This window comes from Rhipicephalus sanguineus, chromosome 9 (genome assembly GCF_013339695.2).
Source record: "Rhipicephalus sanguineus isolate Rsan-2018 chromosome 9, BIME_Rsan_1.4, whole genome shotgun sequence".
NCBI lineage: Eukaryota > Metazoa > Arthropoda > Arachnida > Ixodida > Ixodidae > Rhipicephalus > Rhipicephalus sanguineus.
The window spans coordinates 39,397,760-39,425,012 of record NC_051184.2 but is presented as its reverse complement, the minus strand read 5'-3'; the positions used below and the strand labels follow the sequence as shown (position 1 = coordinate 39,425,012).

The following is a 27,253-nucleotide window of genomic DNA, read 5'->3' as shown; positions in this document are numbered from 1 at the left end:
GTCCCTCTTCATTTCCTCATACTCGCCGCTCTTCACGCGTACCGTTACCTTCTTCACGCAAGAGAAAACCGTTGCCCGCTGCTGTCATGGGGCCGCAAGTCAGCAGGCCAGAAGACGGCGCGGGAGGCGTGACTCACGTGACCGACCTCTTCTTCCGCTCCCAAACTGCGTTGGGCGCCCCCTACATCGCTCGTACAACGCGGCACGCACGCACGTTAGATCGATACGGCGCGGCCATTTTGGTGCCCGCCGTATCACCGTCCGCGCGGCAGCGCAGTGCCGTATGGTGCGTGCGTGCGCGTGAGGAGTAGGGGGGGGGGGGCAGAGGAGGGGGCAGGCCAGGTGGTCGTGCTCTTTCACCTCATCTCGCCGCCTCCTAGCGGCAAAAGGGAAAGGTTAAATCACCCCAGGCAGGAGGGCGACGGCGGTGGCTTTGCGCAGCCAGATGAGAGCACCTGCTCGCGGCGCTCACTGGCTGCTTGCTCGCTCGTCGCGGTACAAAGCGGGCAAACGTGACTGCGCCCCCCCCCCCCCTTCCCCACACACCACCTTCGCCTCTCAGCGAGGCCTCGCCATGAGCGATGCCGAGGCCCGGCTTTATATCTTTTCGGGCCCGTTACTACACGAGGGCTTTATAACCTCCGTGTTTAGTGCGCAACCATTTCTCTCTCCTGGAGTTTTTGTTTCTTTGTTTAGTCCGTTGGTTTGGCCCGGCTTCATCGGACTCCTTCCTTTATTTTGTTGTTTAATGTTGCTGCGGAGAGAATTCGCTACTGGCTCGTCTCTGGTTTTTGATACTGAGTGCCAAGCGCCAGCACGTGAAAGGGAAGTGGGCAGCATCGAAAGAAAGATGCGCTGGTGGCTGCGTTTACGGCCGTTTGCAAGGGACGGCATTGAACCACGTCTCGACAGTATTCTTTTTTTTTTCTCTTTCTATCATGTTGTTATGAACGTTCAGCGGAGGAAATTGAAATGCGCGTGTTTGTGCCTACGGCTGTTCGCTTTCTCTTGCTTTCTAGTGACGCGTAATTTTGCGTTCTGTGAAACATCGGCTCCTGTGTGAGATATCGTGGTAAAGAGTAACCTCGGTTGCTCTATTTTTCTATGTGTCATGCGGCAGAAATGATGGAATAAATAAACAACGAAGGTAAAATACTTAAACACTAAACTAAATAAATACTGCGTGGGACATGACCGGGATTTGGGGACATGTGCACGTAGCGCCATCTCTCGTCGGTGACAGCGGTGGCCTGCCGTAACTGAATGGGATATAGGCGAGAAAAAAGAAATCGCAGATCCCACGTACCGTGGGAGTCGATGTTATGCGAAGCATGCAGCGGGAAGGTGACTGTGCGCAACATGCACGTTTCACGAACCCGCGTGCATATGTGGAAGCGGTTCTTGACAGTTCCTGAACAAGGATATCATCACCGCGATCAATGAGCACCATCATGTGGACAGAACTCGTTATCGGATCCGTTCGTAAGCAGGAGGTATAGTACAGCTGTTGGAAATCGTGGATGCTTCTTACGAAGAAATGATCTATGATGCCTTCTCTCCTGGACGTGGGAATGAGGTCTTGTGATGCTCTGGCCACATCGAAAACGTCTTTCATGTAGTATAAAAACCAGACGTTTTGGGTGTTGATAAATCAATCTTGAAGTCATCGGAAATGATGAGGGGCGTGCTCCTCTCTGGTGAGATGTCCCTCGAGGCTGGTAACCCTGGAAAGTGCGACGTAGACCAACTGAAGTGGATGGCGCTTATCGTAATTGTTGATTACCTGGGCGTATGTGGCCCCTTGTGGGTTATGTATAGTCATTGCGTTTGCTTGCGCGAGTTGGAACTGCGTCCTCTTACACGAGATATTTTGTCTGGCGTATATCGTAGTTGCAGTGGTTTGCACTCCTACGGGCACCCATTTCAATTGTATTGAGGGATGTGCGGTAGCGATGTGCTTCGTCCTGGTTTGGACGAAAATGCCCACCATATACGTCCGAAATTCAAGCCACAGTCGCAAAAGGTTGACGTGTTAGTCGCGCTCAATGTACCGCAAGGTGCCCATGTTTCCATTAACGAGGCCGTCACTTACGTCGATGTTGGCCGTGATCATGTAGGGCTTGCCGACGCTCAGGCAAATTGAGCCCTGCTGGCCACCAATGTCGGTTGCGTTCATCTTGGCCAGGGAATCCCTTTGCACCTGCTCGTTCTCGTAGCCAGTTGTGTTATCGCATGCGGGACGATATAAAACGTCGTTCGCAGCACCGAGACAACGCGCATTATAACGGTCGATGTCCGTATTGTTGCAATATAGCCGCATGCCGACAGGGCACTAAGCGACGGCTTCTTCGCGTGTCACAAAGCAGCTCTCAATCAATCTGTCGTCATCCTCGGTCAGCATGAGGCCACCGCCCAGCCTCGTAAGAAATTAAGACGACACTGCGCCATTCTGGCGGACCACGTGTACGAGTAGATGGTCCATACGGGAAACGGTCCATACGGGTCCATATACGGTTCATACGGTAATGCGAAAACCGTACGTATCGCGTAATCGCTCCGCCTGAAATGTATGTCCCTTTCAATGTTTCGCACTTGTTCGACATCCCCTCGCCTTGTTGCATGAAACAACAGCGTGGTTCGCGGCATTCCGTTGTGCACGCCGCGAACCTACCGTATACCTACCGTATACGTCCGAAATTCAAGCCTACCGTATGCCTACCGTATACGTCCGAAATTCAAGCCACAGTCGCAAAAGGTTGACGTGTTAGTCGCGCTCAATGTACCGCAAGGTGCCCATGTTTCCATTAACGAGGCCGTCACTTACGTCGATGTTGGCCGTGATCATGTAGGGCTTGCCTACGCTCAGGCAAATTGAGCCCTGCTGGCCACCAATGTCGGTTGCGTTCATCTTGGCCAGGGAATCCCTTTGCACCTGCTCGTTCTCGTTGCCAGTTGTGTTATCGCATGCGGGATGACATAAAACGTCGTTCGCAGCACCGAGACAACGCGCATTATAACGGTCGATGTCCGTATTGTTGCAGTATAGCCGCATGCCGACAGGGCACTTAGCGGCGGCTTCTCCGCGTGTCACAAAGCAGCTCTCAATCAATCTGTCGTCATCCTCGGTCAGCATGAGGCCACCGCCCAGCCTCGTAAGAAATTAAGAGGACACTGCGCCATTCTGGCGGACCACGTGTACGAGTAGATGGTCCATAACGGGAAACGGTCCATACGGGTCCATATACGGTTCATACGGTAACGCGATAACCGTACGTATCGCGTAATCGCTCCGCGTGAAATGTATGGCCCTTTCAATGTTTCGCACTTGTTTGACATCCCCTCGCCTTGTTGCACGAGACAACAGCGTGGTTCGCGGCATTCCGTTGTGCACGCAGTCTTCGACGTCGTACGGCGTTGTAGCACCCCTGCAGCGGACGCTTGTCCAACGGTCCGTAGAACATATATATATATATATATATATATATATATATATATATATATATATATATATATATATATATATATATATATATATATATATATATATATATATATATATATATATGCCGTGAGGACAGGACGAGACGACGATGCACAGCGGATGTGGAGCGTGAGCAGCCGCTGGTAGGGAGGGGGATATAGGTGCAAGAGGACACGCCCTTGGCGGCTGATGCTGCTGCTGTTCTATAGCGTGCGTGCGTGTGCGACGGCGGCGAGACGACGACGCATTCGCGGTCAGTAGAGCTCTCCCCCACCGCGCGGCCCGCTACACACACTGCACGGCGACGCGTGATGCAACATGCATGAGCGCGGCGCGGATGCCCCGCGTGCGCAAGTCGTCGAAAGCGCGCGCGGTATCGCCACGGCGACGCGATCTTCGGAGACAACGGAAAACCGGACGTGTGCATGTATACACAGCAAGCTGGGGTGCATTATAACGCGCTTACATAGGTCACACGGTAACCTATGTATTCGCCCAAGACGACTCGAAGGCGAGCCATCATCGTCTCGTTCTTTTTCTTCTATTTGTTCTCAGTAGATTGTATACAGGCGTTTCACACACGGCTCCGCGGCACCGGAACACGCCGACGCCGGGTGAACTCAGGACCCAGGTCACGAGCCTTAATTGGGTAGCCGCACACTCGATCGGGAACGCGGGTATACCGCCCAGCCAGCTCAGGCTAGCGACATTGCCGACCTGTCCAGCGCATCGGCGTCTTCTTCTCTCGATCTCCACGATACACACGCGCAATCGGCCGCGCACTTCAAATCAGTCAAGTTCTTATCACGGTATTATACACAGCATACATATTTGTTGTTCCAGGAACATAGACAGGGAAGCGTTACTTAAAACATAGTTTAATCACTTCGAAATAGTGGTGCCAGCACGCACTATTTCATGGTGGTGCTCTATTCATGGCGCTAGCAGTATGCGATTTAGACGACAGGTCTTCGCGTCTGGGGGCTTAGCAGCGGGAAGACCGCAAAGAGGCGAGATCCTCATTAGGTTAACTATCATTATAGCACGATGTTTTCGTCTGAATTTTCCATCAAGCGCCTTTTTTTTTTGTTTTTTTTTTTTGTCCTCGACCGAGTTGAGGTTGGCGGTTCATATCAGTGTTATCCGCATCAGGTTAAACATACAACACTTTAACCTTTGCGCCTTCATGCATGAAACGTCTTTCATTTGTTCACCACAGTCTGCGTCACAGTTGTCTGAAGTGTGACATAGTCTTCACAATGGTAACTCTCACCCTGGTACTCCACAGCGCCACGCCGTATAGCCTCTGAGCTAATTCACGGCGGGTCGCAAACAACGACTGTCGGTCAATGTGCCGTATAAACGCTGCGGTACTAAATACATCGTGAATGGCAGCGAGCGGATCTGGAGTTGTATACTGGACACACTGCGGCCGATTTCCTGCCTCTCAACGAAACGTTGAGGGTGGGTCGACGTGCGAACGCCGCGGCGGCACACGCCATCGCAAGCGCGCGGTGCGTGTCGTCTATAGCGTTGAGAAGAGGTGGAGAAAGGAGGTGCGTACCCTCTAGAACAACCAAAAAGTCCCGTCGCGTATGCCAACCGGAAGTCGGCGGAGCGTGTCGCTCTTCCGGTAGGGTCCAGCTCCGCAACCGACTCCCCTTCGCGCCCCCTTGGCAATGCCCCCCTCCCCCCCCTCCCCCGCACCGCCACCAACCGCGCGTACCTGTCGCGTCCACGCGTCGCTGGCCGAGGCACGTGCCGGCGCACTACGGATCGCCGCCGAGCCTAGCAAAGCGAGCCAGCAGGGACAGGATGCCAGCACCTGACACGACCCCTCCCCACTGCCATCTTTCTCGCCGCGGACCGACCGACCGAGCGGCCGACGACATGACAAACCGTCCCCTCTGTGGGAGACGACGCGCGTGGCATGCACGACACAACGGTGGGATACGGCGGCCCCCGTAAAAGGTCGGCGCTGCGTTCTATCTGTGCCGACGCTGATTTGTTTCGACGAGTGGGAGAAGTATCGCGCGTATAGCGCGAAATAATGGCGCAGATAGTTATTTACAGCATATCATGTATAGGACACTTCCCCACGGAACACGAGAGAGAGAGAGAGAGATGAAAAAAGGAGCCCGGGAGGTTAACCAGATATTAGCATCTGGTTTGCTACCCAGCACTGGGGAGGGGAAATAGGGGCAAGAAAGAGGGTCTATGGAGAGAGAGGCCCACGGAACAAACATGCCCATACGATTAGGAGGTGGTCGGACCCCTCCCGAAATAAAATCCTGGCTACGACCCTGGAGCACAAGTATAATGTTGCTACTTGTGTAAACATATAAAAACACCACAAACAGAGAGAAATCAGCCATTTACAAAAGTGGAGCGTATATCAAACTCGTAACCAATGTTGCAGAGCCTTATAGCGAGCCGGAATCCTCGAAGGGATACAAAATTCGCGTTGAGGACTAGGCGAATTCATTACCCCGCTGACACTTTACAAGCTTTAGTACATAATTCATTGGGCGTTCTACGGCGTTCTTAGGTGTTTATGTGGCGTTCTGTTATGTCCAGATCATCTGCCTTCATATAAGGAATTGTACACCATGCACACCTGTAGTATACACCAACTGTTCGTCATTTGTTATTCATTGCAGCGCTTTAAGGAAAGTGAAAGTTATTCCGCTTCTCTCGTGACGATGCAAGCAATTGTATACCTCGCACACCTTGTAAATTAAAGTATTCATAGAATCTACACATTGTACACCTTGCACATAAAGGTGTTCATAGCAGCAACTGTATGTTTACATTGTATACATTTTATGTAAAATTGTTCATAGAAGAGATTGCAGACCTAATCACCTTTATGTTAAAGTGATCGCCACTTATTATTCTTAGCATATTTTCAAGGATAAAGTGAAAGTTATTTCACTTAATTCGTGACGAACGAAGCCGAATGAAGCAATTCTGTGTTCCTTGTACACCTTGTATGTTAAAGCGCTCGTCATGTATTATTCTTTGCACCTAATTAAGGAAATAATGTGAAGGTGAAAGTTATCCCGTTTCATTCGTGACTAATGAAGCAATTGTATACCTTGTATATAGTAACTGTATACCTTGTATGTTGAAGCGTTTGTCATTTATTACTCTTTGCCCACCTTTAAAGATAAAGGCAAAGTTATTTCAGTTCATTCGTGACTATTGAAGCCGCCGAATGAAGCAATTGTGTAACTTGTACATCTTGTAAGTGCTTATAGAAGCAACTGCACAATTTGTGCACCCTGTATGTTTAAGCGTTCGTCGTTTATTATTCATTGCACCCCTTTAACGAAATAAAGTGAACGGTGAGAAATCATTCCACTTCATTCGAGACAAATGAAGCCGACAATGTCAACGTCAGTCGATCGCGCCGAGAACTGCCACGGACCACGAAACCTCGATAAATCTTTTCCTCGCGACTTCAATACTATCTCGAGAAGCGTCGACGCGCAGCGCAACTTCGCTATGCCGAAGCGTTGATGGTGCAAGTTGTAACGAGGCTGGAATAGAGAGATCGATATCGTGGCTACATAGCGCGGCTCTGGCAGCAGCGGACGATCGAGCTCGCGCGTGCCGCAAGCACAGAGTGGACATCGGCCACAGACCGTCTCGCCGTGTTTGGCTTGGGCGGTGCCCTATACGATGCGCCAGCCACTGTCGTATACATACACACGCCGGGTGGCCTAGAAGCCCGAAAGACGCTTATATTATACTCCGAGTGTGTACACGTGCAGCGCGTATATAGATCGCGTGTCTGCGTGTGTATAAACGTGCGGAACGCTGCATGGTATCAATATAACGCGTGCGTGCCTGCAGTTTAGACTCGGTGTTGCGTATGGAACGGGACGTCTTCAATAACGAAATGTCAATGCAGAGGCCATTACTCTAATGAACATCCCCTTAAAGTTGCCCCAGAACGGCCGACCGAAACATTCAGTTATCTCTTCTATAGGTGTTACTTCAAGTGAGACAGTAGCTCAGGGGAGGGTGGCAGCTTGAAGAGATGAAAAGTTCTTGGACACGCAGTGTGATTTCGTCGTCTTGGAATTCGCGAGAAAGCCGATATACGGAGAACGAAGCGCATTGCACGGAGATGCCCAAATCACGCACCTCCTTTTGCTTTATTTGTTATCATGTACTGTTATTATTTGATGTGGAAACATATACAAATATACAAGGACAGAAAGGAAGTAGGAGCCGGTTCACAACTACCAGCCAGAGGGCTTTTCGGGGTTTTCCAAAGGGGCAAGGCGGGGGGGGGGGGGCGGTTTCATTGCAATGACGCCCCCCTCTCCCCCCACCCTCAAATTCTTCCCACTCCACTGGTCGAGACGAAAGAAGACGAGCTTCGCAGTGGATGCAAAAATGAAATGAAGCGATGACGTGCATCTACAGGACCTGTCACTGGCCCCCAGCTTTCCGGCGGCAACTGGTGGGAAGTAACATGCAGTACTTGGAATGCGACATCGGGAGTCCATCGGCAGCCCTTATTGTCAAAAATCATGCGTCGCCATAACTTCGCGACATGGTTAAGACTGAGTAATGGAATATAGGGCAGAAATGGTGCCCCCCTTTGGATGATTACTGGAAGCGGCTGGCCCCTCTGCTAACTCTTGTCTCCTATCTTTTAACCTCCGCTCCCCCTGCTCAGTACAGGGTAGCAAACCGGGTTTTTTTTTTCTTTCTGTTTAGCTTCCCTGTATGTTTCTTCTGTCATCTGGCTCTCTCTCTCTCTCTCTCTCTCTCTCTCCGACGCACGCAAGAACACGGACTTTGTATCTCGACCTCATCCCAGCCGTATCTCTTCATTTCTCCTCTGTAGTCTCAAACCCGAGTTGCGCCTTCGCCTCGATAGGCGCGTCTTCATCTGACTACTCCACGGAGACGCGACTATTTTTAAATGTGCCGTTCCAGCAGTTTTACGACGTAACGATTCACCCATCAAGGCAAGTGCACGTTCGTTTTGCTTGTCTGTTTCTTTTTTTTTTTTTTTTTTTGATAACCGAGATAAATATTCCTGAGATTGACAGCAGTAAAAAACGGCCGCAACCGCACCTAGAACCTATACACGAGCAACCAGCTACGATAATGCTAAAAAATAAAACAGAAAAAAAAGAAAGATAGCTGACTTACTCGAACCCTGAACTCAAGCGACTTGCTCAGCGCTTCGCTTTCGTAACCTTTCTTTTCTTTTGTTTTTTTTTTACTTACACGGTTCCCTATACTGTTCTTTTAGTGATATACTTCAAGAACTTTACACCGCGAAACGCACTCTCGCAGTCGCACTACATATAACGTAGACCACCACTCTGCATCTCTTTAAACAAGCGATATCCTCTCAAAAAACCAGACTTGACGATACGGGGTGCCCGCGGAACGGGCATGCACCCGCCGCATTAGTTATCGCACCGTGCTTTCACACACTCTCACGCTCCGCATGGTGCATATATATAGGTATATCTATACGACAAGTCGCCGCATAAGAAGACGCGACAAACGTTTTATCACGCGTCCTGGGTAGCTGAGAAGTGCACTGACGAATAAAAAGCGCGCACCACTACAGGTGCACAGCGAATAAGATGTCTTCTTCGGTCAAGCACATCGTTTCGAGGCAGGCGGCAAATCTCAAGCGCGCATTGGCGCACCGTGGTTTATAAGGCAACTTGTTTACAGAACCAGCTTCAGGTGGGCAAGCTCTCGCTTCTCTCTCACTCACTCTCACTCACTCTCTCTCGTACACACGGAGTCTATGACAGCGCGTGTCAGAAGACTTGAAAGCGAAAGCACGGCGGTCTCCGCTGCAGTCTCCTAAACGCGTTGGCCCTCTCGATGCATTCGCTGGTGTGCAGGCTGTCGCATGCATGGTGGCGACCTACTAATGCTTTTTTTCTTTTACCCCCGCCCCTTTCTCCGACTGGATAGTGCATCTCCCTTTAAGCCTATAGCGCGCTGCCGCCGTCTCGTGAGAGAGTGCATGCGAACTCTTAAAAAAAAAAAAAAAAATTCGCACCCTCGATGAAAGTTAAAACGTGAACGAGGCGAAGACCGTTGTCGTCATCCTCGCACGGAGGCGTGCTTCGCGTATCAGAGATGGGTCCTTATTTGAGCACCTCGCGGGAGTGAAGCGAGGAGTGGGCGGTCTTGAGCAGCAGCTCTCCGGTGTGGCCGTGGTTCTCTATTCAGAGCCGTGAATTCGTGATGGAGGGCGGGAGAAGAGTTCGAAGGAGAGGAGAAAAATGCACGTTCCTTCCGTTTTGCTGCCTGCAAGGCATAATCTAGCGTGCACCTTTACGACGAGGGCCTCCTGGGCGCCGCCATCTTGCCATCCGGACTGCTTTGAACATGCGTGACACAACCCATAACATTGTGCGTAACAAACAAACAAAAAAGCCGGCAGATCCCACGCATTGTGGCAATCGATGTAATGCGAAGCAGCCAGCAAAGAGCTGCATACATCGTCTTGTATGTCATTGAGGAAAATGCGTGTCATGGTTTTCATGTTAACTCCTATTATTTACGTTCGTCACACAGTAACGTCGCGCAATACCATCTTCGGGGTAGATCAAGCTGACGAAACAGTGGCCAGCGCACCATGAGCGTGGCACGTAAGTCATGCTGTACATGACATGTGTGTCATGACTTTCATGTTAACTCGTGTTTTTATGTTCGTCACACAGTCACGTCGCGCAATACCAATTTCGGGGTAGATCAAGCTATAGCGAAACGGCCGCCAGCGCCCCATGAGCGTGGCACGTAAGTCATGCTGTACATGACAGGCGTGTCATGATTTTCATGTTAACTCGTGTTATTTATGTTCGTCACACAGTCACGTTACAAGATACCAATTTTGGTGTATATCAAGCTAGCGAAACGGCCGCCAGCGAACCTTGAGCGTGGCATGTAAATCATGCTGTACATGACATGCGTGTCATGATTTTCATGTTATGACTTGTCATTGATATTCGTCATACAGTCATGTTACGCCATACCAATTTTTGTGTACATTCGATTAACCAAGCGACCAGGAGAGCACAAGGTCGTAGGCGGATAGATAGATAGATAGATAGATAGATAGATAGATAGATAGATAGATAGATAGATAGATAGATAGATAGATAGATAGATAGATAGATAGATAGATAGATAGACAGACAGACAGACAGACAGACAGACAGACAGACAGACAGACAGACAGACAGACAGACAGACAGACAGATAGATAGATAGATAGATAGATAGATAGATAGATAGATAGATAGATAGATAGATAGATAGATAGATAGATAGATAGATAGATAGATAGATAGATAGATAGATAGATACGCTCAAAGTCGCAGAAGTTCGCTAAGAAATGCTTCGCATTTAATATAGAGCCAGCATGTAAGATGCCCTGTCATTTGCATTGTAATGACTTTCTAAGCCGATTGCCTTACCGTTATAGGAAATAAGACATTTAGCATGAAGAGCACACTTAGAGAATGCAGGGATGCTGCGCGCTCGCCGACAACAAAGCTGACTGCCAACCCCCCCCCCCCCCCGTCCCCACTCCACTGTCCCGTTTTTTTTTTATTTTGTTTTCGCTCACAAGGAACATATCAGTACCCAACAAAGGGACGGTATGACTCATCAAAGTGAATTATCGCCTTAGCGCTTACGCCAAGCAAGCAACGTCGCGTAAAGCAAGAAACGTTTGGTAACGCTCTAACGCTCTATATGAAGTGAATCGACCTTCGGATGAGTTTTAAAGAACGCTCACGCTGCGCCGAAGGGCGAAGCGTTAATTGGCAATCTGTGTGCAGGTCTAAGAAAACTGAATGCCACACAAGCCAACGAAGGAATGTCGCGGTTACGCAAAAGAGAAAGAAAGAAAGAAAGAAAGAAAGAAAGAAAGAAAGAAAGAAAGAAAGAAAGAAAGAAAGAAAGAAAGAAAGAAAGAAAGAAAGAAAGAAAGAAAGAAAGAAAGAAAGAAAGAAAGAAAGAAAGAAAGAAAGAAAGAAAGAAAGAAAGAAATCCAAGCCTCTCAGTGACCATCTCAAGGCTTATGGCTTTTATCCAAGGTGTATATATTTATCGCGTAAACCAAGACCTGTTCATGCACCCTGGCGGGTGACTCACTCACTCACTCAATTTCTTTTTATTTCTTAAAATTTATTTTTCTTCTTGCGGAGTGGCTTTTGATTACTATATATACACCCTCACTCACGCACGAATCGCTCTCCCCCACCGCCTTACACGTGCGCGCACCTGTTATCTATTGCGGACGTAAAATTGATAACGGAACTGGTTCGCTCTTTTTCAGCTGAACGCTTTGACGATCGAGCAGCCCGCGCCGTTGATGCCCAAGCACTGCGATTCTCGGAATACGCGTCGTAATACGGCGCCGTACCTATATATATGTACACGACGAAACCAGAGAGCTTTATGTGCTTGAAAGTTCGTACTGAGTATTTTAGATTTTTTTGCGTACGGCCACACTTTCATTAGCGTAGCGTGGCAAACCACATACTGCGATCTGCTTAACGTATAACTGATGTTTGTTTTATTCCTCTATACCTAGCTCTGCATCGCGTTGTACGGGCCATCGTATACGCCGAGGTACATGCATAACGACACGAAGAAATATACGATCGGAATGCGACGGCACTCGCTTCATGTGGGCGTCCGGAAGTGCTGCCCTTGGAACAGATACTTGGCATTATGCCTGCGTTTAATAGTATACTATAAGTCTGGCGTTTGATTCATCACGTTTATTACTGATCCTGCGCCAACTTCGCGGTAACCTGCCCTGAGTACACACATGTTTTCAATGAACGCTCTGCAGAAACATTTTGCTTAGTTTATTGCTCCTGGTCTTTTTTTTTTTTTTTCGTTACGCTTTTTAATACCGTAGCCTTTCGCGGGCTGCAGTTTGTAACTGACATAAATCGAATCCCACCCATAAAAGCTAATGTTGCTCGTAAAAATCAGGGGCATCAAAATGGACGTTAATGAGTTCAACAGAAGGAGGAGAAGGAAAAAAGAAAGGCAGGGAGGTTAACCAGGGCTGAGTTCAATAGAAGAAAATAATTTGGTAAGTATGCACGTTACATCAACTATTCTACGCAGTTACTAATGTTAAACAGAACTATAAAAACTCGAATAGCGGAGTTATATACGCTATAGTAACACGATAAAACGAATGCCAGCGTTGAAATAATACCCGTAAGGTTCGATGAACTCGCGGTGAAGAGAGCGGGACGGCGCCGTTTCGTCCATAAATTCGGTTCGCGCCGTAGTTAACGCAAACCAACGCGAAGGAGGCGGTCGGCGGCCGCTTGTTCAATAAATTGACTTCACGCCTCATTTGCTGCGTCTAGACGGACAAGTGCTTCCACGGGTTAAGACGAGGCAGCGTCCCGGGGAGCGGCAGCACGCTGTCAGGACTTGGACAACCTATCCCGAGTCGCGGGGGTTCACGGGAAGGGAGCACGTCGGCCATTCCTCGGCAGGGTACATTCCAGGCGAGTCTTGTTGCATAAAAGTACAGTGAAGCATTAAGTAAATTTAGACAAAGATTATTCTTTCTCAGCATTATTGTCATTAATTTGTCTTAATTAGTAAATTTTTCTGACCTGTGTGGGTACTTCCTAGCCTAAAGTTGACCTCTAGAGCTGTTTTTGATTTTGCATTTAATTCTTAAAATGCCACTTTTACAGTGCGAGAGCTTAAATGAAGTGTTTGAAAACAGTCTGTGTGTAAGTTTTTTTTTTATTATTCTAAGCACTGTAATAATAATATCTGGAGTTTGACGTGCCAAAACCACGATACGAGCATGAGGCACGCCTCAGTGGAGGGCTCTGGAACTTTCGACCATCTGGTGTTCTTCAACGTGCACTGACATCGCACAACATATTGTCGCGACGTCGAAAGAGAGGTCGCAAAGCAAAGATCGAGAGAAGAGCAGCAGGTCGGTCTTTTTAATACCGCGCGCCAGCGAGTTCTTCTTTCTTCTGCCTCCTGTATAAAGCGTATGAGCCTTTGCGCTGTCGTCTTCGTCTTTCTCGTAGTACGCACGTGGCAATATACGGGCCTCTACCATTTCGCCTCCGTCCAAATGCGACCACCGCGGCGGAGATCGAGCCCGCGACCTTCGGGTCAGCAGCCGAGCATCGTAACCACTGTAGTACCACGGCAGACAAAACCTTTGTTGCATATAAGCCTACTTTCGTCTTAAACTCTCCAGTTAAGACTCTGCTTCGAAGCCTTCGCAACGACTGTCTATGACAAGGCAACTTATGGTGCGGAAACATCAACGGCCTGGTGGTCAAACCAGGGCCGAATGGTCAACGAATAAGGAAGGACCCAAAATTTTCTAACAGGATGACTAATGTTGCACATATTTCTGTTTTTCCGCAAGATTGTATACTCGCGGAAAAACACTGCGAGTTTGAGCTGGCTTAGCAAGCTCGGAAGCGTTTGAACATTATGCCAGCAACGCATACTGATTGACATATATATACTACAAACACCGGATTAGCAGTGACCATATATGGGATTGTCACTTAGAGTGCGCCAAAATCGCAAATCCATGAGAATGTTGCCACCGAGTCCAGGTATGGAACTCACGACCTTCCAGCAGCAGAAAACAAAGTATATACAGTACTCAGGGATCCAAACGCGACATCAAATTTTTTTAGTATAACGGTTTTTATGCGCAATTGCTCAAGATAACCACGTCACGTCGCGACGAATCTGGTCTCTATAAAGAAACTGTTGGCTCTGATCTACGCATTCGAGTCGAAATCACGCCGATATGACCCAAACTGAAGACGGTAGAAACGAAAACGTGTGCATCACTTAGCCCTGATTTGTCCTATTTCAATCCCTGAGTATAGTGTACATGTGTCAGCAGGGCGAAAAGCTTGTGCGAAAGGGTACCGTCTCATCTGATAGTACGCGCTCGCAGCCCTAATGGTTGATATAAATGAAGGACAGATGTGCTGGAAATGATGCCGAGAGGCTTTCGAAAATATTATGTAATATCTTTAGAAGCTATAGACGTAGAGCAATAAAAACTAAAAATAGCACGGAACTAAGCATGGCTTCATGTTTCGACTCTCATAGCCAAGCAGTATAGCTTAAGATCTCCTGGAAGCCATGGCACAGCTTTAAATTTCAACCTTTGAGAGATCATGAGTTCAACTGAAATTAAAGACACACGCCCGGAAGTAAACATCCAAATTCTAGCCTGGAACATTCATCAATCAGTGGGGTCTTCATTGGCCAACATTTTGCACTTATCCAGCAGAACTTCGTGAGCAACAACTGCAGTGAATACCCGGATTACCCAGTAATTAAGGCGAAAGTCTTAGATGCCTCATGAAACTAAAAAAAAGTGACCGCAGGCGTCGACACGAGTTATGCAAAAAAAACCGTCATGTAACGTCACCATGACATGACAGGTGGCCGAAAATTGGGACGTCACACGATGACGTCCTCTCTTGACATAGTCGCTTGGTCAAAGGTTGGCCGGTCCTGGAGGAACTGCTAACCAACGTGAGGTGCTGAAAGCTTGCAACGATCCCGGAGGCCGCGCAAAACCACGTACGTTGAATGCAAAAAAACTTTCGAGAGCGGGGGAATCGATACCATCGACTGAAAAGAAAAAGATGGCTTTCACCTTCGAGTCGTCTTAGTATAGATGCCTAAGGGACCATGTGACTTTATTCGCGTCTCTGGTTGACCCGGCATAATATTCGGATAAGTTACTTTAAGTGGTCATGCAGTTAAGAAACTGCTTAGAAATAGCGGCAATATATGATTGGGAGACACTTCATTTAAAGGCGGCATTGTCAAACGGTTCAGGTCGATTTGGCGGCGGATACTTAAATCTCCGGCGGTGTAGTTTCGGTGGGAGATCACCCACACGTCGACAGACAACCTCACCCTATTCCGTCTTTTGTTGCCCACAGCCGCCGCCTGGAAAGTAAATTAGAAGAAAGAGGACGAAAAACGATATTAAATTGCCACGGAGATGTCTGCATGGCTGTCCGAAAGTCTTTAATTGAATAAAGGCAATTTTGTCGCTAAATTCATACGCTGGTGCATTAGAATTACTTCAATTAATGCAAAATTCCTAGTTAGTGATACAATTTACGTGTGTCCAATTATTTTAACTCAGCCGACCGATCCCCGGCTGTGGGTGTGAGCCATTCTTGGAAGACAAGAACAACGCATCATCTTGCAGCCAGTGACGCAGGCCACCATTATCATCATCATCATCATTGTGTAAGCAAGAAAACAAAATACTTTGTGCGGGGAAAAGAGAGCATGAAATTTATTGAAACGCCGGACTATCCATAAAGTTGTTACCAACCAACTGGCTCTACTCAACACAGTTCTCGATCACGAGCAGTCTTTGTCATGGCGTCGGTTTTTTCTCCGGCAGTCTATGCTTAAAAAAGCGTACATCGCGTTTCGATTGACTGCGTATCAAGTTACTTTTGAGTCTATATACAATCAATTAAACGTCAACTTATGATGAGTTCACTCCTTAAGAAATTATGTTACATAAGTTTAGAAAGCGACAATTGACCCTCACTTGGTACATGGTTAACTGGCATAACTTAAGAAAGTCTCAGTTGACTCAAGCTCGGTACGCATACTCTCAAAATATGGAAATTTCATAACATCAATACCTTCAACGTTAGGTACATAAAGACAACTTGACGCTACAGTTATGGTAGTCAGGGAAGCAGTCACACGCGGCCCAGCTCGCACATGACATATCCTCGCGTCCCACATATATTTTTTTTTTATTTCTTAATAAGTATGTTCATGAGCTACACAGACGTGAGTGCTATCAAGCATTTTTTTTTTGTGAGGCACCCCGTGCAGTCACATAACCATGAAGTCAAACATAACCATGTGGTCATAACCGTGCAGTCAAATAACCGCGGAAGAAAAGCTCTGTATTTCAGTACCGGCGTCCAGATTTCAGTCACGCTGGAGGTCAATATCGATAAGTTTCTCGAAACCTGTCGTCAAATCCTCTTCAGAAATGACCCATATATGAAGTATGGGGAAAGCCTTCCTTCAAATGGCAACATTAGCTGAAATTTTGTTCAAACCCAATCGTCATCATCATCATCAACCTGACTACGCCCACTGCAGGGCAAATCTCTCCGCCATGTTCCTCTAATTAACCCGGTCCTGGGCTTCATGCGGCCACGGCACGTTATCCCTGCAAACTTCTTAATGTCATCTGCCGCACCTAATCAGCTTTCAGCCTACCCCTCACGCAGTTGCCCTCTCTTAGAATCAACCTGTTACTCTTAATGAGCAGCAAATCTTAACTTGGCGCTACAAGCCTTCCCATGTCCATTTCTTCTTGATTTCGACTCAGATGACCACCCACCTAACTCCATTGGTCAAATCACATCCCACCTTGTCTGAGCAGCTGTAATCTGTCTTGGCGCTCTTTGCACGTACCGGCCCTTGAGCTACAAAACCCCATTGCATCATCTTCGTCATCACTGCTGAAGCCAGGGAACCGCGGAGGGCATGCGCATGCGCAGTATTGATGCGCATCTTCCGAATGGTGTTGAGTGGTTTCGCGCCCTGAGGTTGCCTGGGAGACAGCTGATTGAGTGAAGCACTGCTGTTATAGTCAGAATTGTTAAACTTCGATAATGTTATAGGATACACAAAGTTAGGGAGGACATGCGATACGAAGAAGACACAATCTCAGCATGTGTCCTCCCCAAGTTTGTGTACCCTATAACATTAGCGAAGTTTAAACGATTACGCAAAACCAACGAGCTTGCTGTTATAGTCAGGCGTCGTTTATGCTTTCGCTTTCTTTTTTTCTTTCGTGTCTCTCGTATATTGCGTCTGTTGTTGTTCACAAGAGTTATAGTACACGCACTGGCTGGTGGTTGTAATACGATTGGCATCCTGTGAGAGATTCACATATACTTTGCGGTATGTCCGTATCTGACCTGTTTCGATCAAAGTTAATCGAACCATGGTACAGGATGTATGTGCAAATGAATATGTGTCCGAATATATAGACAGCTTGTTAATGGCGAAACTGTTACGGAATATCACTTTGGCTAAATTCATGGTGTGACCACTATATATACACCCATGAAGCAATCTTAGCAAGGCTGCTGAAATGGTGTAAGGAAGAACTGTGATAAGCACACAGGAAGAGGTATACCATAGCGGAGGTCATGGGGAGCACAACGCATGCTCGAAATCAATAACGGTGCAGTCGCTGAATTATGTATAGTTGTTCACCGAGACAGTTGTCCCAAGGAAAGACATTATCTTATACATGTTGACCATCGTTGACGACCCGGTGTAATATCGTGGTGAAGATTAATTTTAGCCGTGGGTTCTTTAAAAGATGCACATAAATAGTGCATGGATGTTGTTGCATTTCACATGAATCAAAATGCGACTGCCATGACAGCGAGTCGAACCCGCGTCCTCTAGCTTATTATAGCGCGATACTTTCTATGTGTACGACGGGAGGTGATGAAGCAACACATTTTACTGCTCTCAATGTATCGTATACAAGCATCGTATATGCTTTATGCATATGTTTGCTGGTTTAAAAAAAAAACACGGATGACGTCCCTTACTTAGCGTGTATACCGAACGCGACTTGTCTGTCTACAAGTGTAACGTCACCAACAGGTGTGTATGTGCTTCGTCAGAGTATAAATATACAAGATCAGGACACAACGATTCCTTGACGATCTGTCGGTCGTATATACAGCGAAGAGCATATATATTTATTGACGACTGTCGGATTCTGTCGCATGCCAACGTGCCCTCAACATCACACACCCGCATGTTTTGAAGTTTGAAAGCGACGAACTGACTGTATATACGAAACAATACGAAACAATGAGAAAAAATCTTATAACATTTGGGACTTCAAAACTGTGGTGTGTTAGCCTGTGCCAGAACCAATACATGTGTCCTAACCAAAAATATCAATAACAAGAGCATGCGAATACATCATACAGCATGCATATCGTTTGTATAGTGCATAGTGGATTACATAAATTAACAGCTCGACACCTTACCTGCTAAGCCATACCACGGCGGGTCTGTAAAGCTATATATACGTCAATGTCAGCAAACGCTATATATAAGTTCAGTATACATTGACAACATGAATGAGGGTCCTTCTGGGTACAAATTAACACCGGCTTCTCATAACATATCGATCGGTGTAGTTCACGAGCTTCCTTTGCATATAGGGGTGCACGGCTTCACGGGCAATAAAATAGCCTGCAAAACCTTAAGGAATTACGACGTTTCGGACCTATCACCTCATGCGTTAAATGAAGGTCCTCCACAACTTAGTAACATAGAAAAAACTACTGGCATGCGAGCCTCTGTTCATCCTCAGTAACTTACTGCTACAGTTTTTTGTGCGAGCGAGCTTCGCTATAACTTCCGGCGCAGGAGGTGTATACAGATGCGTCATGACTTATAGAGGGTGATCACGTGGGAGAGAGACATCGAGATGGCGACTCGTGGCCAGAATGTTTTACATTGAGACGGCGACTGATGGTGACCATTACTGAACGAGGGCTTATCGAGAGATATTGATAACAATGTTATTCGCGTCCCGCGGTCATCGTTCTAACCGACCCGCTTCTTTTTAAAGTAACAAGCCCATGACATTCAAGCTTCCGACTTTATACTTCTGTCTTGGTCTTGACACAACTGTTTTTCTGAGGCAGGCCGAGATATACATACAAATTTTAATGGAGACAAGTTTTAATGAGTCATGGTCATGTGAACATCGCACCAGGACCCGCGCATTTGTCGATTTTTATGTACCCTGCAGGATGAAGCCGCACTCTTCGTGTTCTTTACATTCTCCCCTCTTTTATAATCTAATCTATTCTACCGGTGAAGGGTAGCCAACCGAACCGCGCGACTATTCTGTTTTAACTAGCTTGCTGTGCTGAGGTTGAGGTGTATATCCCCTCGGCTACTGCATTTCTATAAGTTCTGCATATAAAAAAAAAGTTTACCGCGCGGCTGGTTAAACTCCCTAACTTTACTTCTCATATATTTCCCGCGCTCTCTGAAGCAGTTCGCATGCACAAAACACGAAGTCCCTGTATAAGCGGCGGAGACCCCCACAGCGCTGCAGAGACATTTCGCTAAAGAACACGCGTCGGCATCGCCGGCTCAGATCAGGCGCAGTTCTTCAAGCGCTCCGGCGCATATGCGTCGACAACGGCCGGCCGTGCAGCACGAGTCGACGACAGCCGCGCACCACAAAGAACAACGTTCCGACCGCAGCACTCAGATCGAAATCAAACTCTGCACATTACACTCATCGATATCGTACATATAGTCCCAGTCCTGCTCCTTCGTACATACGGCTTCTTCCTCGGAGGAGCTCGTTGGAACGCCGCGGCGTGGGATTAATCGGGCCGATTTATCTGCCGTACGGCGACAAGAGCGCCGGTAAGGCACCATGCACCCTGCTTGGTTCGGGGTCCGGTTGCCCAACCCACGCACCGCATGCGTTCACGGCCTGCGTGCGTGCGATGGCTTTTTTTCCCAACTGCGCTTTCTTGTCGTTCTTTCTATCTCATCTCGTGGACGCAGTGGGAAGCTTGTACCTGTGGATTGCCATTACTGCACGCTGTTTCCAGTGCGTGCCATGGAAGTCTGCATCAACGGATTATATACCCTTTTTCTTCGAGGTGAATCATGGCGAATGCACAGAAATGCCGGGTTCTTGACGCCTTTTCGGCGTATAACGTTCGTTTACACTGCAGATACGCCATCATGACCTGCAAAGCACGTTAACCTTACGTACCAGGCACAGAGGGTGGAGGTATATGAATCATCGCCCCTTACGCATAGATGCGCAAGTGATAAGGGAGATTTCATTCAAGATAAAATGCTGTACTATATATGTTCTCTCTAAGAAATAAACGTGTCCTTTAACTCCTTCTTTGCTAGACATGAGACTCTCACATGTATAACTCTACTTTAGAGAGTCACGCTGACTCTCTTTAGGAGAGTCGTGAGACGCAAGACTCTCCAAAAGAGAGTTAGCGTGTCTTTTAAAGAGAGTTGTACATCCCACGACTCTCCAACGTGCCTTTCTAAAGAGAGATATACATGCGAGAGTCACATGTGCACATGTAGCAAGAAGAGTCAAAGAACACCATTCTTCTTAAAGTGTTACAGCCGTGTACGTGTTTTCACAATAACTTTGTTTATTTTGTCTGTGTGGTTAAGGTAGGATTACATACAATGAAGTTTTCGGTTTTCTTATGCAATGAAAGCCATGCTCGGCTATAGTTTACGGTTCGGCTCCGTATAGCCAGTGAAGCGTCTCAAAATATATAAAAACCATGATGGCAGCTCACATGTCAGCCATTATCCTATATATAGACAAAGACAGTAAACGTTGTGTCATACAACGAAGTTCAGGGTTCTTAGGTTTCCGTATTTGCTCAGAAAAAGGAATGGCGGCTTATATAGGGTATATGCACTTTCCTATGGGAAAGCGCTAAGCTATCCCTATCTACAGGGAACTATAGGTGCAACACTGTGCGATGTCAATTGTTACAAAGAAACAAAAATGTTCAATGAATTCATGCCTTCAAAGACAATGAAACAATCGCAATCCACTATACTGTGGCGAGTTTCTTATGCCTGTGTTAATTGGCATCAGGGACTCTATACCGCTCTTCCATTGTACAGTATTCTGCAGTGCTCTGAATGGTCTCTCCTTTTTTTTTTTCTAAACACACAGTTTCAGCAGGACGTACAGCGGTGAGCACTGTTAGGGTGAACACGCGAGCGCGTGGCCGACGGCACTATCAGCGCCGCGTAACAGCCATCGTTGGAAACTTTGCACATGAGCAGCATGTGCTTTGCGATACTCTTTCCACCACGCGCACTGCGTCATAGATATGCTTGTTGGGGATACGCTTGTGTGCGCGCGGTGGAAAGAGTATTTCGTAGAACGCACGATGCGCATGCGCAATGTTTCCACCGATGATCGTTACGCGGCGCCGACAGTGCCGTCGGCCACGCACTCGCGTGTTCACCCTAAGAGTGCTCACCGCTGTACATAGCCCTGTCCTGACGCGGTAAAGTCACCGATACTGTACTTTCCGATGTGCAGTTGAAAAAAAAAAAAAAAAAAACAGCGCCGGCCTTGGCGTCCTGTAATGCTCCTAGTTTAACCAGGAAATGCTATAGGAATACGATTATTCAGAAACATATATAGACGTCAGCGAAATTTAGTGCATACATGTATTGAGATTACACTACAGACTGAAGAAACATTTGTGCCATAGCGAGTAAGCCGCGTCCAGATCCCCACACAGATAGGGACGCCTGATTTGTGTTCGCGAGACATAATCACCAGATGGGGCCGTTACAGGCGCATGTGCTTCCAGTCTCAGCCTGATAAGTAGTGCGACAATATATATGTGCGCACCAAATTCATACTGTGTAGATGTTCTTTTAGCAAGATTGGCACGTATAGGCCTTCATTCCTTTGTGTTCCTCGAGGTGTTCAACGCTTGCTGTATTTCAAGCTGCACCCACGTGCGCGTATATAAGTGTCTTGAGCACGTGCAAGCCAGCACAAAAAATTCACCACCGGGAAATGTATGAACAATGCTATAGTATATAGATCACATTGGTCCCAGTCGATAAAACTGTCAATCGCAATGATATACGCGTGGGACACGAACCTATTATATGAACGCCAGAACATTTACACTACGCCGCACCCGAAAATTGCTGCGTATAGCTCTGCTTCGACGATGGCGTATAATAACGGGCTTACTTCACAGAACTGCACTGTCGCGCCCTTGAGTGATACTCCCCTTGTATAGGCTGACAGCCTGATCAAGGAACAATGGAGCTTCAATACGTGCGATAATTACATCCGCATGAAAATAATACACCTTACCGCGGCGTATCTTGGTGGTGCCGTGCGCATGGCGATCATCGGCACCATTGCTCATCAAAAATGTCTGCAACGCCATCGCAGGACCTTTCTTGGGAAGCACCTCAACTGGAGATTCTGTACTCCGATATTTATATAGGCAAGTTTACTTTGATTAACCTAACCCTAATCTACGGAACTTTGCTGTGCAGCGGGGTAAAAACATTACGTGAATAAGACAATGCCATCTTAATCTACGACTCGATCTACATAAAGGAGGTGGATAATGACATTGATCAAGTTAGTCATTTTGGCGAAGGAGTTCGCACACGCTTATTCATCAATCCTTGCTCGACAGTTTTGCCAAATGGTTAAGTTCGTACTAAAAGCAACAACCTTTTCCAGGAGCTCAAGTTCATGCGTAGATGATCATGCGCGCGTGAAGAGAACGATGATAACTGCGCAGCGCAAGGCTCCGCCGACATCACGGCCGTTCACGAGTTCGACAATGAGCGAATTCGGCGAACATCGTCAACCGAGAGACACGGTGATTAGCTTTCTACTCACGTCCTGGAAGTCAGCCATGTCGGCGCCCAAGCTCGCCTGCGGCGCCGGCAACAAGAGTGCAGCACTCGTCATGGACCTGCCCCTAGGGCACGATCGACGGTCCGGACCCGTCTCCGGCGGGCAGGAGGACGACACCTGGCCGCCATCTTGCCGCACTCCGCCGCTGCCCTTCCTTCGTCGAACTGTAGCGCCCCTGTCGACGCACGTGCGCAGAAACAAAAATCGTCGTCAAAACGCCGCGTCAACGCCGCCGGCAGCCTAGGAGCGCCACGCGATCGCACGAACAGCGGAGCGCCCGGAGCGACACTGGCACCGAAACCGAACACAGCGCCGCCGCGCGACGACCGCTCTCTCCTCTACACCGTACCGTCGCCGTACGATGCAGGCAACCGCCGTACTCGGTCGTCGATCGCTCCTCCTCCTCCTTTCACCCAGGTCCAAACCTGGAAAGCTACGCCTCTCGGTTGCCGCCGGCGACCAATCCCGGTTCGCGCATCCGAATTAAAGCTCCGCCCACCGCTTTCGGCAGACGGCGCAAGAAAGATTACTCCTCCTCTTTTGGAGCGCGTCTCGTCTCCCAACGGTTCATGCCTCGCTGATGCTGTTTCTTTTGCGCGTGGCGCGCTTCTGACGCGCTCGCGCGCGCGTCGGTGAAGCGCTGAGGAGGAATGGGAGAGTGAGAGAAACGCTCGCGAGCGCTCTTCGTAGCCTCGGAGCGCGCGCGTGCTCCCTTCTGCTACACACACTACGCACGCGCGCTCCTCTCTTGACGCTGCAGCGCCTCCGACGAACGACGCAGCGTCGTCAACGCGGCGGGGTCGCCGGAGCGGGGCCGATTAAGACGGGGAAAATTGAATAGAGGAAAAGAAGTTGTGTGGCCGGTGGCGGGGCTGGGAGGGGGGTTAGCAAAGCGGCTGCGGGCCAGCGCTCGCTCTAGTGGAGGGGGAAGCAGGCCACTAAAGTGGAGAGAAGCAAAAGATGATTTTCGGAGCATGCAGCGGCAGCGGCGGTGGCAGCAACCGAGGCATACGGCGGAGCATGCGGCGGAGACTGCCTTCCTCCTCTCTGTAGTGCGTGGGAGCAGTTTGTCAACAATGGTAAGATTTTCTGTTCCCCCCATCATCAGCACCTCTCTTCCTCACTTTTTCACTCTTTCTTTTCTTGCGTGGCAGGCAGTGGCGGCGGCGGCAACAGCCCACGGCGACGTGACAGCGGTCGGCCGTCGCGAGGGCTGTGGTTAAGGGCCATTAAAGAGCGCGCGTCTCTGCGTCTGAGCGTGATGTGCGCACGCTTGGGAGGACTATAACGTCGTTCGTCGCTGCTGGGGTCACCCGAAGGGGGCACCGACGAGAGATGCCGCGCTGACAGTTTTTCTTCGTGCCTCTGCTTTGCCCTTCTTCCCCTTCTCCTCGTCGGTGGCTGCCACGGAGGGCGTGTTAAAGACGCCAAGGCGGAGCGAACGTCGACGTCGCGTTTGTGCGGTGCGTGTAACCGCGGTGATGTGCACGGCGCGCTCTGCGCGCGTGCCGCCGCGACCCCGGGCGTCCCCGGAGCGCGGCCTGACAACGACGATGGCTCGTCTCGCCCTCACAATTGCAGCCAGTGAGCTTGTGCATCGTGTCCGTGTGTGTGTTCGTACGCTCCTCTTACGAAAATGCTTTTTACTTCCTCGTTCTGTGTGCGTTTGTTTTCTTATCGTTAGTAATTGCGCCACTTGCCCAGACGTGTGCTCTTCTTCGATGCGCTCTTCTTTGTAAACGCCGACCGTGGGATTCGTACACGTGCGCCAACCAACGAAGTCAAGCCGTTGGCTTCCTGTAAGGATAACTGGGATATCGGAGGAGACGCGGTTGCCGGCCGCTGCATGCCTCGAAGAAACGCGCGCACGTGAGATGTGTGAGCGAATGCGCGCGTTTCGGCCCATTTTCCGCGGCACAAATTTCCGTCGCTCGTTCGTTATTCAGCGCACTGACTTCTCGGGACTGCGGCATTCCCTTGCACCACACATTCCCACTGCCTCGATTTCAGTGCATATGCGATTGTTTTGCAGATCGCGATGTATACTGCATGCATTCGGTTCTCTGCCGCGATACCCGCATATTCATGAGGGATAACGCGTAATCTACATAACCGCGAACATGGTTATAGAATAAACCGTAAAGCTTACCACATACGCACTTAAGGGTGCCATTGTCTGCGGCGTGTACGGTGGCACCCTGCATGACGCACACTAGGCGACGCCCTGAGAGCGCTCAATGTGGTTATGCTATGAATATGACGCGCGAACTACCAATTCAAAGAGTCTGCGATAGTGCTCGAACCTCGCTTTGTCTTTATTCTCCGCTTATATTCTGCCCCACACGATCGCCATTGACTCGGACTATATATAAGCATGCACGACACTGCATGCCAAATCATGTGCCTTTCATCAATTGCATCAGCAAGCATAATGAGCATGACGTGAAGTTGCTCGTTTCCGAATTGATTCATATAAGTCGTGCTGGAGATCTCTTATCGAGGCAAAAAAAAAAAAGCGAAATATTGCTGTCGTTCACATAACATACATGACCTGTTTAGTTCGATCTCAGTGACATATGTCCACGGTGCACGGTTCGGGTATTCGGAAGGTCGAATGACACACCTTCTGACCCCAATTCAGTCCATTATAGTATTACCTATACCTAACAAGCGAAGCATCATTATCGCAATGTGAAATTACCCCATCGTGCGAAATTGCATTAAAAAATGACAGTGATTAAAATCATTATCGTGCGAAATTACACCCAGCATGGAGTGATCAGCTTACGAATTGTACACTGTGTTCCACAGTGATAACGCAATTATCTTAGGTCTGCCGGGGAGCCGCCTTGATCTAATTAAGTTAGTTCTTAAAACACTGTGACGACGGTCGAACCATATGCACTAAAAACTTGCAGTGAATACCACTATTCACCGACTCATGCGTTTCGTGGTCTATGCGGGCTGCCATACAGCAACCACGTCTCAACAAATTTCCGTCGCGAGCCTCCACTGCATGTTGGCAAATGCCATTTCAGCGATGTCCGTCACCTCATAATATGTTGCTATGTATATACTAAAAAAGAAGACAGAAAAAGACAAGCGCTGAAAGCATATATGCAAAAAAAAAAAAAGGTGTCCTCGAAAGACATTCATTGAGCTCATGATGCTACAGTATATCCAAGTTGCGTCGAAGAAGAGGTGGCTTACGGAATATATAGAGAAAATAATCAATAAAATGGCGTTATAACATACGAATCACGTAGCCAGAAAACAAAAGCTAGCACATTAGCCACACGTATACTCTATATATATATATTAAAGACTAAAGAGGACTATTTTAACAAACAGCTTCGGAACATTATACATAACTCGCGCAAAGAAAAAGAAAGCTCTAGTATGCATATTTCCACACAAAGCGGATTACGCAGTATATCCCTTTCAGTCACGGTGTGTACAATTGTACACATCAACTTCGGAGTCGCATCACGCACCGCATGTTTCTTCAAATGGCCTGAAACTTAGTGTGCACATTCGCGCAGGCTTCCTGAGTGGACAACTAGCGGTTATTTAACTTCATTACGTTGCTTATTGCTGCAAATGATCACTCTGCCAGAGACACTACCATGTTCGACGATGTTCGACGTGCGACGGTGCAGGACCAATGTCAAAAGTATTTTTTTCTTCGCTCGAAAAGCATACAACCAAAAAACAAAGTGTGCATGCATTTTGGGCCTAATAATTGATTCTTTTTATGCAAGGATTGAAGCTTACTGATTGCAGAATAATAAGATATTTAATTACACGCTAATTAGCATTAATTACTGTAACTCACAAAAAACAGCACATTCCTTCATTTCATTTCTTGGAATGTAATACTGAGTGCCTTGGAATGATGCCATGCAAATTTGATGCATTTGCAGACAGTGCATCATAATTCGTGACTGAAAGGGATATAGAAGAAAAAAAAGCAAATGTTTCGATTATCTTGATTCAGTCGAAGCTTCATTTAACACACTTTTCTACAAACGTGAGCATTGCGGATAATATACATAAACATATAAGCAGGCCCGTAGCCAGGAATTTTTTCCGGGGGGGGGGGGGTCCCCACTTACTCAAAGCCTTGACTATTTGAGAAAAACGCCTATTTTCATTATTTATTTTCGGTAAAACACCACGTATCATAAAAATTTCGCCCCCCCCCCCCC

At 48.0% G+C, this 27,253-nt stretch overlaps 1 protein-coding gene across 1 annotated transcript in view; it reads right to left on the bottom strand.

The window, feature by feature from the left end:
* The window catches only part of LOC119405033 (Krueppel-like factor 2), a 61,488-nt gene extending 38,109 nt beyond the window's left edge, over positions 1–23,379 (bottom strand). The window contains exon 1 of the mRNA XM_037671785.2: positions 23,028–23,379. Coding sequence (XP_037527713.1) covers positions 23,028–23,099 — 72 coding nt within the window. The 5' untranslated portion in view covers positions 23,100–23,379. The remainder of the gene's footprint in view (positions 1–23,027) is intronic.
* Positions 23,380–27,253: the final 3,874 nt, after the last annotated feature.